Source organism: Lepidochelys kempii, chromosome 3, assembly GCF_965140265.1.
Source record: "Lepidochelys kempii isolate rLepKem1 chromosome 3, rLepKem1.hap2, whole genome shotgun sequence".
Lineage (NCBI taxonomy): Eukaryota > Metazoa > Chordata > Testudines > Cheloniidae > Lepidochelys > Lepidochelys kempii.
The window spans coordinates 81,789,962-81,805,939 of record NC_133258.1 but is presented as its reverse complement, the minus strand read 5'-3'; the positions used below and the strand labels follow the sequence as shown (position 1 = coordinate 81,805,939).

Sequence of the window (15,978 nt, the reverse complement as noted above, 5' to 3'; positions counted from 1 at the left end):
AGTCCAGTTGTGGAGATTAGTTGGAAGGTAGAGCTGATGGCACTGTGAGTTGAACAGGAAGTGGAAAGGCAGGTGGTCTGCCAGGAGAAAGGGGACTATGGGGTATTGCTCCGTTCAGAAGATAGAAGAGGTAAACGAATGGGGCTCTCTTATGAGGAAAGTAGGGAGGAAGGAAGTTTTGAAGGTTATTTATTCTCAATGCCTTGTTCTACATTGAGGATAAGTTAACTTAGGCAGGGTTTTTAAAATTATTTTGTTTAATAAACACACATAGCCACCTACAGCAATAATACCTGCGGCTTTTTGAGCTCATTAAATCACAAATGAAGCAGTCAAGCTTGGTCAGTATGTGGGTACCTCTAGGGAAAACCCAAGGTGCTGAGAAAGTAGTTCTGGCAGTTCAGTGGGTGGCACTTTTTCCCTCAAATCTGTTTTAAACCAATATCCTAACATGGTGTTCTGGAGCACAGAACTGTCTTTTGGCTGAAATTTAAAGGTGGGATCCCTTCTGTTTGTGATCTTAAAGATCTTGTAGCACCTCTTGGAAGAGTAGAGTAGGGGCATTAGGTTGGGCAATATCCAGTTTGGGTAATCGCATTTTATAGATCTAAAGTTTCCCCAGTAGTTTTAATGCAATGGATACAATATTCACTTCCAGTCTTATTCTGTAGTTTGATGTTTGGTTGTGCTGTGTGCTCTTACAGTGTTGAGTATCACTGTAAAGATTCCTGTATTTCAGCGGTGAGTGAGGTGATCCTATGAATAGAGTTCCATATAAAGAAAGATTACAAGATTTGTATTTTTAGTTTGAAGAGGAAATTAATGAGAGGGACCATGATAAAAGCATACACAATAATGAATAGCACACAGAAGGAAAATTGGCCACTTCTGTTTATCCTGTCTCATAATATCAGAAACTCCTATTTTCCCATAATACAAAATTGAAATTGAAAGACATTAAATTTAAAACTGATAAAAGGAAGTTGGAACTCCATGCCGCAAGATACTGTTGAGGCCAAAGATTAGCATTTATGTGGATAACAAAATATTACTAAGAATTTTTAAAAGTATAAGCCTTCATCTTTCAGGGCATGAGCCAAATAACTGATGGGGTTAAGAAGAAACTTCCCCAATGAGCTGGTTATGCCATTATTACCCTATTTGGGGTTTCTTGCACCTTCTGAAGCATCTGGTAGTTGATGGGTCTGATCTGGTATGGTAATTCTTGTGTGTAGTTTGTAATAAGCTTGGGATTCTTTTGGTTGCAAGGCGCTGTATACATGTAAGTAGTTATACATGGCATGCCTTTGAATGGGTTGAGTTCTCACTCTGCCTTTAACAATGTGCAGACCCTATGTTAGTTTCCAAACTCTTCCCCTTTCTGGGGTTTGGCTTTATTGGTACCTGAAAACCAATAATAGAATGTAATCCTCAAACTAAGCTGAGCTTGACTGTTCCTAAAGTTTCCTTCCAGGATTTCTTCTTTCTGGTACATTGTTGCCAGCAATCTCCTTCTGCATCCCTAATATCCTGGGTAGTGTTAATGAGCTTCAGTAAGTCAACAGATTTAGCATCTTCATGCAAATTCTAACACCTGCTGATAGGTTGGGTCAACCGAAGAACCCTTCTATTCTGTTAAAATTACTCTTTCTCACTAGTGACTCCATCCATCCTTCATGGCCGTGGATATGTGGGTGATTTACACACATTGGAAAAGGTGTTGAATTAACCGTAGAGGGCACTTCTGCTTCAGGAGAAGTATTCCTCCAAAGCACAGTCCATGAAAACTCCAACTTAAGTGGGGAATACATTTTTTATGAATTGGGACTTGAACACTAAATACTGTAATATGCTTTCAACTGATTTCATTCTTAACTACATATAATGAATCCACTTTAGTATGTATTTAGATAAGAAAACTCATTCATTATGTATAAATACAACTGCCTATATAAAATGGATGACTTACAGTTCTGGTTCTCAAATATTTCCATATAATTTAAACTAGATATGTTAATGTTATATTGGTATAAGTAATATTGAATGGAAGTGATTTATGGTGATGTGTACTGTAATATATTGCAGTAAAAATTCCTTTAAAAGATTTATTTTCCATAATAATTTTAGATACAATATTGATATGTATTTAATAAAAGTTCTATATTTGATAGGTTGATTCAATGACAATGAGATGCTACCATTAAACCATGTAGAATACATTAAAGATTGTGAAGCGCTCAGATACTGCAGGGATGGGGGCCATATAAATACCTAAGGGTACATCTACTGCAATTAGACACCTGCAGCTGCCATGGGCAAAGGGGCTGTTTAATTGCTGCGAAGACCTTCAGGGTTGGGCTGGAGCCCAAGCTCGAGGACCCTGCAAGGTAGGAGGGCCCCAGAGCTTGGTCTGCAGCCCGAGCCTGAATGTCTACACCACAATTAAATAGCCCATTAGCCTGAGTCAGCTTGCACAGGCCAGCTGCAGGTGACTAATTGCAGTGTAGACATACCCTAAGACAAATAGATAAGAGACCTGGGGGGTTGATTCCTGTCCTTTCACTCATCTAGCTGTTGGATTGGGATTGCTGTGAAGACTACATATTAAAGGCAATCAAACAATAATAATTTGTATAAATATAATTTCACCTCTTTCTGCTGATGCTCTCAGGATGCTCTTAATCATAAAAACAATTTTAAATACACTTAAACGTAAGACTACCTTAAAGAACTTCAACAAAATTAAGTCATATAAAAAGCATGCAAATGTTACCTGACATTTTACCCAAGTTTTGCACTTCTCTCCAGCAGTTTGCCAGAAAATGTCTATTATCCCATGGAAACATTTTCCTATTTAATATGATGCAATTTGGAGCTGTATTCCATCCTCAAAGTCATCATCCCTATTGAGTGAATTGAGTTTGCATGGCAGAATTGATGGCAGACTTGGATTTAGGAAATTTGCTGTTGTCCACTATAACAAATTTAAACATATAATGAGCAAAAAGAGCACTATTAATAAATTATATAAGCGATGGAGACATGAGTGTGCATATCCTCCTTAGTCTGCCTGGAATCATATATTTATGAACTATGAAAATATGTATTTATAAAATATATTAATATGAAATATATAATATAATACATGAAATATGAAAATGTGTATTTATAAATCCATTTGGACCTGTGATACCCATATATGGAGTACAAGAAAATAAGTGCTTGGTTGACATGTTGACTTAGTATGCTACACAAAAATTATCTGGTTAGGGACAGGTCCAGATATTTAAAAACCTCCCATCTTTGTTGCATGCATGCTTGTAAGGCTTAGCATTTTGAATTATCAAGAAGTAGTTGTGTAGTTTAAATTGATGTGGTTGTGTGTGTGGTTTTTGGGGAAAAAAAAGGGGGGGGGGAGGTGAGAAAACCTGGATTTGTGCTGGAAATGGTCCACCTTGATTATCATACACATTGTAAGGAGAGTGATCACTTTAGATAAGCTATTACCAGGAGGAGAGTGGGGTGGGAGGAGGTATTGTTTCATGGTCTCTGTGTATATAATGTCTTCTGCAGTTTCCACAGTATGCATCCGATGAAGTGAGCTGTAGCTCACGAAAGCTTATGCTCAAATAAATTGGTTAGTCTCTAAGATGCCACAAGTACTCCTTTTTTTTTTTTAAAATTGATTGGGGTTTTATTGTAGTTAGGAGCTGAAGTAGAGCAGCTTTATATTTGCAAATAGTATGAGAACTTTCTGAGTGATTTGATTTTAGCTGCCCTCTTTACCTCAAGAAAAGGTAATGGAAATACTGAATTGTTACTGGTTTCAGAGTAGCAGCTGTGTTACTGTTATCTTAGAAATAATTGAGCTGTTGCTAACGAAAGCTTATGCTCAAATAAATTTGTTAGTCTCTAAGGTGCCACAAGTACTCCGTTTCTTTTTTTAGATATAATTGTATACCAAGTATTGTCAAAAATGATTTTATTATGCATGTGTTTTCTAACAGTTGCAAGAAGCAATCAAGGCTGGCAAAGGTGTGACTTCAGCTATTGACCTATGTCATTACCATGGAAACAGAGCACTGGAGGCCCTGGAGTGCTTCCCTTCCTCTGAGGCCAGATCTGCTTTAGAAAACATGGTTTATGCTGTGACCAGATTTTCATGACATACAATTCATGAAATAAACTGTTTGTTTGCAGAAAACAACTAGATGGATATTGGCTGGGACAAGGAAAAAATATCCTGTATTTTTAAAAGAACTAAATTTGTTAGTTGCCTTTTCTTTTTCTTTTTTTTTTTTTTTTGATCGTTTACCACATTGCTGAATGAACATGCGTTCTTTGGAACTGCTATAAACAAAATTAGGGGAAAAAGGTCAAACACTTTTCACTTGTCATGCCAGAAGCATACTTGAGGCTGCACCAGTAGAAATAATTAATGAGACTCACTTCTGTGACCTCAGCAAATGGACAGGAAATAAGTCCTTATTGATTGGACATAGCCAGGGATGGCGCCAATGTGGTGGCCTGTGGTTTTCCTGCACTAGAGAGGACAGAGGGGGGCCTGAAGCTGCAGGTGTCAGGAGAAACACTTTCTAAAATTGCCAGAGAGAGGGCTGTTTAAGTCAAGAATTAATGTACCAATTTATCAACATGAAGGGCAGTTCAGGGAATTAATGAGGAAAAATCCTTTATCTGTCTACATGCAGCTATGTCTCCACACACTGTTTTTATGTATTCAAATGTAAAATTACTCTGTGCCTAATGCTTTCAGTATTTGAGAAACTTGCTGAGAATGTGTCAAGCGTGGTAAGTAGGAGCTTTATAATATTTAATCAAATATTAATTTAGCTCAGTTAAGAGAATTGATTGCCTGTGTTTTTATACTGTATGTATAAAATACTTTGCTCTGGCTCAAAGGTAAGGTTTTCAATGCTTTCAGGAAAAAAATCTTTCCCCCAGATCAAGCAATTTGTTTCAGCACAATCTTACCCTAAATAATTTCCCAGATTTATGTGACACTTGTTTTCACTTAAGTCAAATAAATGTGAATTTGTAATGTTCAGCATCAATCTTTTGGCAGAAATGAGTGTGGAATAGTCTTCTGTTAGCACAGGTTTTTTTACTCTTCTGAATAAATCTATAGTACATGAGAAGTTTTTTTTTTAACCTTAGTGTGTAAGATTTTAAATCCAATTACAGAAAATATAAGGTATATCAGAAGTCTGCAATTTGACACTGTCTCTAGTTTGTTCATAGGAGATGATTTTTGTGGTTTGCATGCATGCAATCTGAGAACTTCGTTGACAAGAAGGCTGAGTTTACATAAATGATCTAGATTGAGACTCAGCTACCTTTCTTCCTTCTGTGGTGTAATTACAGACCAATCTGGAGACAGCTAGCACAGCAAACAGATTTCATTACATCGCTCACTCAAACATTAAGTGAAGTTATTTCTGTTAAATTTTACTCCTCCTCCCTGCAAAAAAGTAAGGTGTCACAAAGCTTTTTTTTTAATCACGGACCAGCATGTTGCATTCAGTTGAAAGGAAAATATAAAGCTACATGTGTTAAAGTTCTGTGTGTGTGTGCGCGTGCGTGCACAGTGTACTTGCGACATCAGTGTACTTCCTCAGATTTATACAAGTGCAGTTTCAATGCCTTTGACAGTGAACTGAAGTCTTGGAGCATTTTATTTTTATTCTTAAAATCTTTTTACTACCTTACTAAAGTTCAGTTAATTAGTAATTCTATTCAACTGTGTATAAATCAGACTTAAAATGTTACGTTTTGTAAGAGCCACATGTTGCTTTCTCCTTACCATGAGCCTACTTTTTAATTCAAATGCTTCATGGTTATTCAGGGGCTGATCTTGCAGGAAGCTGAGGGACTCCAGAGACATCCTGAGTCCTTTCAACTCCCCTTAATTTCCACTGACAACGCTCAGTAGCATGGAAGAAACAGGCAGCATATTACGGGATGGGCATATGTTTATTTTCCTGAAAGTACTACTTTTATTAACATCTCCTTACTGATGACAAATAAAGAAAACTAAATAGTAGTGATATTGTAGACAGGTAGCGTCATTGGTTGAATTGGTGAAAATGAACAGTCTCCTACTAATGCCTTCGTAATAAACAGATCTGTGATATCTTCCAGTAACTCTTTGGAAGCATGATTTTTTTTGTTGTTTTGGATCCTTCATGGATACCCTACACTGAACCCTACAGGCAAAACATACGAACTATAGGACTGGAAGTGATAACCTCTTGGTCATCGAGTCAAGTTCCCTATCACAGGCAATCCAGTCATATAATCCTGTTCATAAATTTATCAAGCTCCATTTTAAAGGCAGTTAGGTTGTTTGCCCTCACTACTTCTATGGAAAGGCTATTCCAGAACATCACTCCTTTGATAATTAGAAACTTTCTTCTAATCCCCAATCTAAATTTCATTCATGGCCAGTTTATATCCACTTGTTCGTGTGCCAACATCATCCTTTAGCGAACAGTCACTGCTGAGAATTATCATTATTTCTGTACTCTTAGAAACGCATATTTCTGTTTCTGATGACTTCTTTCCCACATTTTGTGGATCAGGAAGGCTCATCAGTTTTTTCCTGTCAACACCCTTCCCCTGTTCTGCCCACCCACATCCTGAAGGCCATGTGTTATAAGCATCATCCTTTGGCTGAGGAGGGTTGGAGAAGCATAGCTACCTCCATAGTTCTAGTCACCAGTTCAGGAGTGATGCTTAGAGTGATCGGTGCAGAGCTACATGAAGCTCTAGTATATTTTGGATGCTGTATAAGAAATAAAAACAATGAAGCATTCCATATGCTATGCTCCCAGACAAAGAAGAGAGACGGAACTAATGTCAGAGGACAGTTTAGAATGACCATTTGTTATGAAACCAAAAATAAAGTGTAAAGCTAGGGTTATAAGCCCTTTATATATTGTCTCCTTTCCCCATCCTCATATTCTGGCATAGCAATTAGGCTGCCTCTGTTTTTGTCGTCTTTTCCTAGTCTTCAGCATCACTGCAAGTGAAAGCACCAGCACCTCATGACAGAAGTACTTCACTTTAGTTGATACCCCTATGTCACTCTTCCTGAGTTGTATCCTAACTACTGTATTGCAGGTGCCACCTTACAGTTAGGCACAAAACCATAGCTAAGCCACATTATTGTCTCTCAACAAACTACACTTCTTACACTAACTTGTGCCCCTTCAAGAAGCATGGTCTCAGTGGTTAAGCTGGCTGTGCCACAGATTTGCTGTGCAACCTTGTGCAAGCCAGTTAACCTCTAGGTCTGTTTCTCCACCTATAAAATGGGGACAGCTATGTATTGCAAGGCTGTGAAGATTAGTTCTTTAATGTTTGTGATCATTGGGTGGAAGTTGCTATACAATTGGCAAGTTATTATTCTAATGAAACCATAAAATGGCACTTCTTTGGGGAGACATTGTTCCCATCCTGGCAGCTGCGGGAGGGCGAGCTGTGGACTTTCTCTTCCCCAGCCTTGTGAGAAGGATGTTGGAGTGGGGAATCTCCCTCTAGCTGTTGTTGGGGAGAGGGTCAGCTTCTCCTAATTATTTTCCCTTCCACTTCACATGAAGGATTTCCAGTGATTCTGAGCTGTTTGGGCCTGTTTGCACTGAACACACCTTTGATCAACTGGTGCGTAAAGTCAGGCAGAATGAGTGGAGCACGTGGTACTCCAGTTTTGGGGGTTTGTTTTTTTTAATAAATAAAATAAAAGGTCATCTTCCCCCTTTTAAATTTGGACCAAAAGTTAGACAGGGCAGGACTTGCTCTGTGATATTCCCTCCATTTTTTCTTTCTTTGAGCAGATAGTGTTTCCTTTTTGTGCTGTAATGTAATTATGTTGTCAACAGATTTGCCAAGAATGACACTACTGGGTCAAATCACTGGTTGCTATTGCTGCTCATCAACTAGTGGAACCTCAGACAGACCCTTTGAGAGAAACCTGGGGGTACACCATGTTCACTGCGGGGCCCCAATCCCTCCCATTTCACTTTATTTGCACGGATGTTATATTTGTTTTGGGGACCCCCCTGAGTTCAGGGCCCCTTCAGTTGTCCCTCCTTCCCCTCCTCTCCTCAGCCCTGACCTCAGAGAAGAGTGAGGTTTTGAGCCCATTGTACTCTTCAAAAGCTTCCAGACACTTCATCTTTACAGTGTGTAATGAAATACAAAGCTAAGATCTTTGCAGTCTCTCAGTCAACAAGCAGTTCAAAGGAAGAAGTATTTCAAGAAGTAGTTAGTTCTGACAATCTTTTCATCAGACTCTCACAATATCCTTTCCTAACCCATTCCATAAATTGTATTAGCTATTTACAGGAGCCAGGGGTCATGGATTTCTCCTTCAGAATAAACTTGGTACTGTAACATCCTTGTTTTCTGAATGACATTTTCCTCTAGAATTTTGATCCCACTTCGGTAACTCCCTTAGAAATAACCTATGATAGATTAACTAGAGAAAACATAATTAGCCCATATGACTTTAAATTATAAAAAAAAAGTTTGACACAATTAAGAAATTGGCAACTGATAGCAGAGGCTTCATACAATCACCTGTCTTTTCTCTTCAAGCATTTGTGTTTTTGCCTGACCCTGCCCAGAGCTCCCTTAAACTTGCTTCAGAAATCAATGACATCTTCTGTATTAGCCGGAGGAATGTTTTGGGTACCCCAAGTGTAGGAGATTCCTTCTCTCTGCTACCTGTTTTAAATGGAGATTTGTATTCCTTCATTTCCTGTGTAACCATCTTCAGAATGTTCTTTATGGGAGTTTTTAACTGTGGAGATAAAAAGAGAAACAAACTTACCTTGTTCTCTCGTTCTTCAAAACAGAACCAAAGGCAGCATGCTACCTTAGTATTACCTAATTCTGGGAAAATAGAACAATCAGAAAGAGAAGTGTGTGGACCATTATTTTAAAGTACAACTCTTTTTGCATGATGAAATTGCTGTTCCCACTGCAGTTACCATACAGTAAATGAACCATTTTTCAATATGTTCTAGGGGATTGTGGCCCTTAGTTAATAAATAGAATGAATGACGGGGGAATTGCCCCAGTAATAATTTTAATAAACTTAATTTCTCAATTAAATATAGCCCTTTTTTAAAAAAAATGGTATTTTGATTTCCAGTACAAAAATTTAGGATAAGCTTTCGTGCTTCATGGAGCTCCTCGTCTTCATCTCGGAAGAAGAGCTCTGTGAAGCTCAAAAACTTCTCTTCCACCAACAGAGGTTGATCCAATAAAAGCTATTACCTCACCCACCTTGTGTGTCTCATTCCTTTTCATATCCAGAATACAATATTTTACAACTAGATGGTTGTTTCTTTTGGCATCTTGTGGCAAAATACTCCAGATGAGATATTCCGATTTATTTAAAAGCATGTACTGGATGCTGTCATATATGTAGGACTAATTAGCAAAAAAAATCTGAAACACTTAGGGATAACAAAGAGGGTGATCCGTACCCACATGGTGGCATGAATGCCTGTGTTTTAGAGAGCTTTACTTATGAGGTTTTCTGTAGACTGGCTTCTGCAAAGCAAGGGCATGATTAGGAAATGAACCATTTCCCATCTTGGCTCGTTTTGATGAAAGCTCTCCAACTTGCACATTGTGTCTGAGCCTTTCTTCATTCATAGCATGTGCCCAACATAAACTGTTTTCTGTTTGCAGCATTTCAGATGTACTATTTATAATCTAGTTAAACAATGCCAACTAGAGGCAGTAAAAGGTGTGTATTTCATATGCAAATCACTAGCAATAATTTTGTACAATTAGACTTAGTTGCTTGCATCATTATGTTCAGCACCAGCATAAAAAAATGGGTGTAATGGGAGAACATTATTAAAAAAACATGGTTTTTGTCTGCATTAGTCAGACTTTTCTCCAGCTTATCAAACAACTTTTTGTTTTGTGGGCAAGTAAACTTGTTACATTTTTTAAAGTGTGTGGATACACAGGACTTACGAATGTATCTTCTCCCAACCCCAACACACACACTATATCCACACTTAGTAGAATTTTTTTTAAAGGATATGAATCTTCAGCAAAATATACTTTTTCAGGCTAGTCTGAGCTATTTGAAAGTGGGGAATGGAATAAGAATAGGTGCATTCTCAACAGTAGTGTCAGTACTAATACTGCTATAAGTTGGAGCTGGTTGGAAACGTTTTTTGACAAATTTTTCATGAAAAATAGTTCAGTTTTCCAACCAGCTGTATTAAATATAATTTGCTTAATAGCACTAGTTACAGTTCTGTCTAGTCTTCTATTATAAACCCCATATTTTCACTGCTCATAACTTTTTTGGAAGCATTTTTTGGCTGAAATTCCCATTGGCCTTTCTCCAAAAGTGATTTTTTTGTGTTTGAGGTTGGGTAAAATCTGTTCACTTTTTTAGACATGAGGTTGAGAAAATCATACTTTTTTACTGCCATAAATTTTTTTTTTAATTTGTATAAAAATTGCAAGCCAACACTCTGGGTTCTCACTAAAAATTAATCTTCAATTTACCAAAATTAATTTTAACAAATGAAGTGTTTAAACTTAGATTTTTTTGTTAAATTAGTATAAAACTACACTGTAAGACTAAGAGGAGTTATTAATTACCTAGGGAATTTCCTAAAAGAGAAAAATATTTTCTCCCTCCTCCAACTGTTGATCTTTTCCTATTTGTGTCCAGTTTCATTGTTTCATATTTACAGAGCTCTGTGCAGCCTGGTAATCAGATAACAGAGTACAGAATGTCTATTTTATATTGCAACCATTTGTTTTCAATTGAATACTTTACACAGGTCTACCCTGAAATTTCTTGTGAACATTGTTTCTGCCATAACTGGGTAAAAAATAAAATGCTACTTTCAGATATCTATTTTCCCACCTGTGCATGTACTATTGCCCTCTCCTGGAAGGAAAAGTAGACCTGTACAAGTGGTTGCAGCCTAGAGATATCTCCCTTCCTACTAGTGTAAATGTTTTATTGGTCACCACTAGAATTGAAGTACTTCTATAAAATTATTTTAAATTGGCCAGGTGTTTTTCAGCAATGGAGTTCACTGCCACATGGAAGAAATGTTTTGAGAGCAGTCCAAGGACACTTGGTCCTTTACGCTAGAATCTTAGTTATAAGAATGTCTTTGTACACTGTGTGGTTAAAATATGGATTTAAATATTAGAAAGAAGAGAACGCTATCCTACTTCCTGGGAGATCTGGACAAGTTGGAGACAAAGGGCTTAACAAGGTACAGTTCCCAATTTTGTATTGCTTACATGGTTTTAAACAGAAGACCTTTATGGAGGGAGCAAATGTTCTTCTGGTCTTTCATAAAGCTGATTATGCATAGATAGCATGCTGACTCTGAATTTAAGTGAGCATTATTGCTTTTTACAGCAAAGGTATGGGGTAGCATCAGTTATGATCTCTACAATAGGACAGTTGTTGGCTGAACTAAAACATGGGACAAAGGATTCTCTAAATTTCATTGCCAAGAGATTAAAGGAAGCTCGTGTTTTCCAAGTTAAAAACTGCTTGGGTTTATCAGTTTTTAACAGTTATGCAACTGACACACAAGTTACTGCTGAGGTAATGTGAGAAATAGACATTGGTCCTTAAACCTTTCACTGGATTGTTACTCCATTATAAAGCAGTTCTTTTCATTTATATTCAGTTCCTTCTTTATTAAAGTTTTGACTAGTGACTCTGATTTTCCTAGCTTTAAATCAAATCCAACTTCCGCTAGTACCCATCTCTTATAGATCCAAGTTCAAGCCATTAATCTCCAGTGCTCTTTAAGGGTAGAAATACTCTCAGCCCCAATAATAACAGCAGCCATACTGGGTCAGACCAATGGTACGTCTGGCCCAGTATCCTGTCTCTGAAAGTGGCCAGAGCCAGATCCGTCTGAGAGAATGAACAACAGGATAATTTCAAGTGATCCATCCCCCTTTCATCCAGTCCCAGCTTCTGGCAGTTGGAGGTTTAGGGGCATCCGGAACATGGGGTTGCGTCCCTGACCATCTTAATTAATAGCCATTGATGGACCTATCGTCCATGAACTTATCTAATTCTTTTATACTTCAGAACATCCCCTGGCAGCAAGTTCCACAAGTTGACTGTACGTTGAATGAAGAAGTACTTTCTTTTTTGTTTTAAACCTGCTGCCTGTTAATTTCATTGAATGATCCCTAATTCTTACTTTATGTGAAGGGGTAAATAACACTTTCTCCACACCATTCATGATTTTATAGACCTCTATCATATATCCCTCTTAGTCACCTCTTTTCTAAGATGAACAGTCCCAATCTTTTTAATCTCTCTTTGTATGGAAGCTGTTCCATCTCCCTAATCATTTTCATTGCCCTTCTTTGCAACTTTTCTAATTCTAACAGAGAATATGGTGGAGAACCCCACACCCAAGCCATAATTTTTAGGTGACAAATCTGAGGAACTGTCCCAGATTGAGGTGTCAATAGAGGTGGTTTTGGAACAAATTGATAAATTAAACAGTAATAAGTCACCAGGACCAGATGCTATTCACCCAAGAGTTCTGAAGAATTAGTAGGGGAAGCAGAAGTGGATGGGAATCTGGGAGGCAGTGACCATGAGTTGGTTGAGTTCAGGATCCTGACACAGGGAAGAAAGGTAAGCAGCAGGATACGGACCCTGGACTTCAGGAAAGCAGACTTCGACTCCCTCAGGGAACGGATGGGTAGGATCCCCTGGGGGACTAACATGAAGGGGAAAGGAGTCCAGGAGAGCTGGCTGTATTTCAAGGAATCCCTGTTGAGGTTACAGGGACAAACCATCCCGATGTGTTGAAAGAATAGTAAATATGGCAGGCGACCAGCTTGGCTTAACGGTGAAATCCTAGCGGATCTTAAACATAAAAAAGAAGCTTACAAGAAGTGGAAGGTTGGACATATGACCAGGGAAGAGTATAAAAATATTGCTCGGGCATGTAGGAATGAAATCAGGAGGGCCAAATCGCACCTAGAGCTGCAGCTAGCAAGAGATGTTAAGAGTAACAAGAAAGGTTTCTTCAGGTATGTTGGCAACAAGAAGAAAGCCAAGGAAAGTGTGGGCCCCTTAATGAATGAGGGAGGCAACCTAGTGACAGAGGATGTGGAAAAAGCTAATGTACTCAATGCTTTTTTTGCCTCTGTCTTCACTAACAAGGTCAGCTCCCAGACTGCTGCGCTGGGCATCACAACATGGGGAATAGATGGCCAGCCCTCTGTGGAGAAAGAGGTGGTTAGGAACGATTTAGAAAAGCTGGACGTGCACAAGTCCATGGGGCCGGACGAGTAACATCCGAGAGTGCTAAAGGAACTGGCGGCTGTGATTGCAGAACCATTGGCCATTATCTTTGAAAACTCGTGGCAAACGGGGGAAGTCCCGGATGACTGGAAAAAGGCTAATGTAGTGCCAATCTTTAAAAAAGGGAAGGAGGAGGATCCTGGGAACTACAGGCCAGTCAGCCGCACCGCAGTCCCCGGAAAAATCATGGAGCATGTCCTCAAGGAATCAATTCTGAAGCACTTAGAGGAGAGGAAAGTGATCAGGAACAGTCAGCATGGATTCACCAAGGGAAGGTCATGCGTGACTAATCTAATCGCCTTCTATGATGAGATTACTGGTTCTGTGGATGAAGGGAAAGCAGTGGATGTATTGTTTCTTGACTTTAGCAAAGCTTTTGACACAGTCTCCCACAGTATTCTTGTCAGCAAGTTAAAGAAGTACGGGCTGGACGAATGCACTGTAAGGTGGGTAGAAAGTTGGCTAGATTGTCGGGCTCAACGGGTAGTGATCAATGGCTCCATGTCTAGTTGGCAGCCGGTGTCAAGTGGAGTGTCCCAGGGGTCGGTCCTGGGGCCGGTTTTGTTCAATATCTTCATAAATGATCTGGAGGATGGTGTGGATTGCACTCAGCAAATTTGTGGATGATACTAAACTGGGAGGAGTGGTAGATAGGCTGGAGGGCAGGGATAGGATACAGAGGGACCTAGACAAATTGGAGGATTGGGCCAAAAGAAATCTGATGAGGTTCAATAAGGATAAGTGCAGGGTCCTGCACTTAGGACGGAAGAACCCAATGCACAGCTACAGACTAGGGACCGAATGGCTAGGCAGCAGTTCTGCGGAAAAGGATCTAGGGGTGACAGTGGACGAGAAGCTGGATATGAGTCAGCAGTGTGCCCTTGTTGCCAAGAAGGCCAGTGGCATTTTGGGATGTATAAGTAGGGGCATAGCGAGCAGATCGAGGGACGTGATCGTCCCCCTCTATTCGACATTGGTGAGACCTCATCTGGAGTACTGTGTCCAGTTTTGGGCCCCACACTACAAGAAGGATGTGGATAAATTGGAGAGTCCAGCGAAGGGCAACAAAAATGATTAGGGGTCTGGAACACATGACTTATGAGGAGAGGCTGAGGGAACTGGGATTGTTTAGTCTGCAGAAGAGAAGAATGAGGGGGGATTTGATGACTGCTTTCAACTACCTGAGAGGTGGTTCCAGAGAGGATGGTTCTAGACTATTCTCAGTGGTAGAAGAGGACAGGACAAGGAGTAATGGTCTCAAGTTGCAGTGGGGGAGGTTTAGGTTGGATATTAGGAAAAACTTTTTCACTAGGAGGGTGGTGAAACACTGGAATGTGTTACCTAGGGAGGTGGTGGAATCTCCTTCCTTAGAAGTTTTTAAGGTCAGGCTTGACAAAGCCCTGGCTGGGATGATTTAATTGGGGATTGGCCCTGCTTTTGAGCAAGGGGTTGGACTAGATGACCTCCTGAGGTCCCTTCCAACCCTGATATTCTATGATTCTATGAAATGTGAAAATGCAGAACTACCATCTGTGGTATGTAACCTATCATTGAAATCAATCTCTTTAGCTACCTTCCAGTCATCTGATAATGTAACACCTGTTTTTTAAAAAGATTCCAGAGGTGATCCTGGCAATTACAAGCTGGTAGGTCAAACTACAGTGCAAGGCAAATTGGTTGAAACTGTAATAAACAAAATTATTAGACAAAAAGATAAACACAATATGTTCGTGAAGAGTCAACGCTGCTTTTTAAAAAGGGAAATCATGCCTCACTAATCCATTAGAGTCCTTTGAGGGTGTCAACAAGCATATGGACAAGGGTGATTCAGTCGATATACTGTTCTTGCACCATCAGACAACGTCCCTCACCAAAGGCTCTTACGCAAAGTAAGCAGTCATTAGATAAGAGGGAAGGTCCTCTCAAGGATCAGTAACTGGTTAAAAGATAGGACGCAAAGGGTAAGAATAAATGGTCGGTTTTCAGAATGGAAAGGTAAATAGTGGTGTCTGTACTGAGACCAGTACTGTTGAACATATTCATAAACAATCTGGAAAAAGGGGCAAACAGTGAAGTGGCACAATTTGCAGATTATACAAAACTACTCAAGATAGTTAAGTCCAAAGCAGACTGCAAAGAGTTACAAAGAGATCTCACAAAACTGAGTGACTGGGCAACAAAATGGCAGACGAAATTCAATGTTGATAAATGCAAAGTAAACATAATCCCACTATACATATAAAATGATGGGGTCTAAATTAGCTGTTACCACTCAAGAAAAGGATCTTGGAGTCATTGTGGATAGTTCTCCGAAAACATCCACTCAATGTCCAGCAGCAGTCAAAAAAAGCAAACAGAATTTTAGGAATGATTAGGAAAGGGATAGATAAGACAGAAAATATCATATTGCCTCTATATAAATCCATGGTACGCTCACATCTTGAATACTGCCTGTAGATCTGGTTGCCTCATCTCAAAAAAGATAATTTGGAATTGGAAAAGGTACAGGAAAAGGGAACAAAAATTATTAGGGGTATGGAGCAGATTCCATATTAGGAGAGATTAGTAAGACTGGGACTTTTCATCTTGGAAAAGAGACAGCTAAGGGTGGGGCA

At 39.2% G+C, this 15,978-nt stretch overlaps 2 protein-coding genes across 4 annotated transcripts in view; both read left to right on the top strand.

Annotated features, from left to right (window-relative positions):
• The window catches only part of PDSS2 (decaprenyl diphosphate synthase subunit 2), a 195,643-nt gene extending 184,427 nt beyond the window's left edge, over positions 1–11,216 (top strand). Inside the window, exon 8 of the mRNA XM_073336930.1 lies at positions 4,008–11,216. Coding sequence (XP_073193031.1) covers positions 4,008–4,166 — 159 coding nt within the window. The 3' untranslated portion in view covers positions 4,167–11,216. The remainder of the gene's footprint in view (positions 1–4,007) is intronic.
• Positions 1–15,978, top strand: part of BEND3 (BEN domain containing 3) — a 65,967-nt gene that overhangs the window by 19,710 nt on the left and 30,279 nt on the right. Inside the window, exon 1 of one of the 3 annotated variants that reach the window (XM_073336925.1) lies at positions 11,271–11,288. The exons of 1 other annotated variant lie outside the window; for it this stretch is intronic. The gene's annotated coding sequence lies outside the window, so the exon portion shown is untranslated. Of the gene's footprint in view, positions 1–11,270; positions 11,289–13,391; positions 13,810–15,978 lie in introns of those variants that run through there. One more of the 3 variants, XM_073336924.1, reaches the window with a different exon arrangement.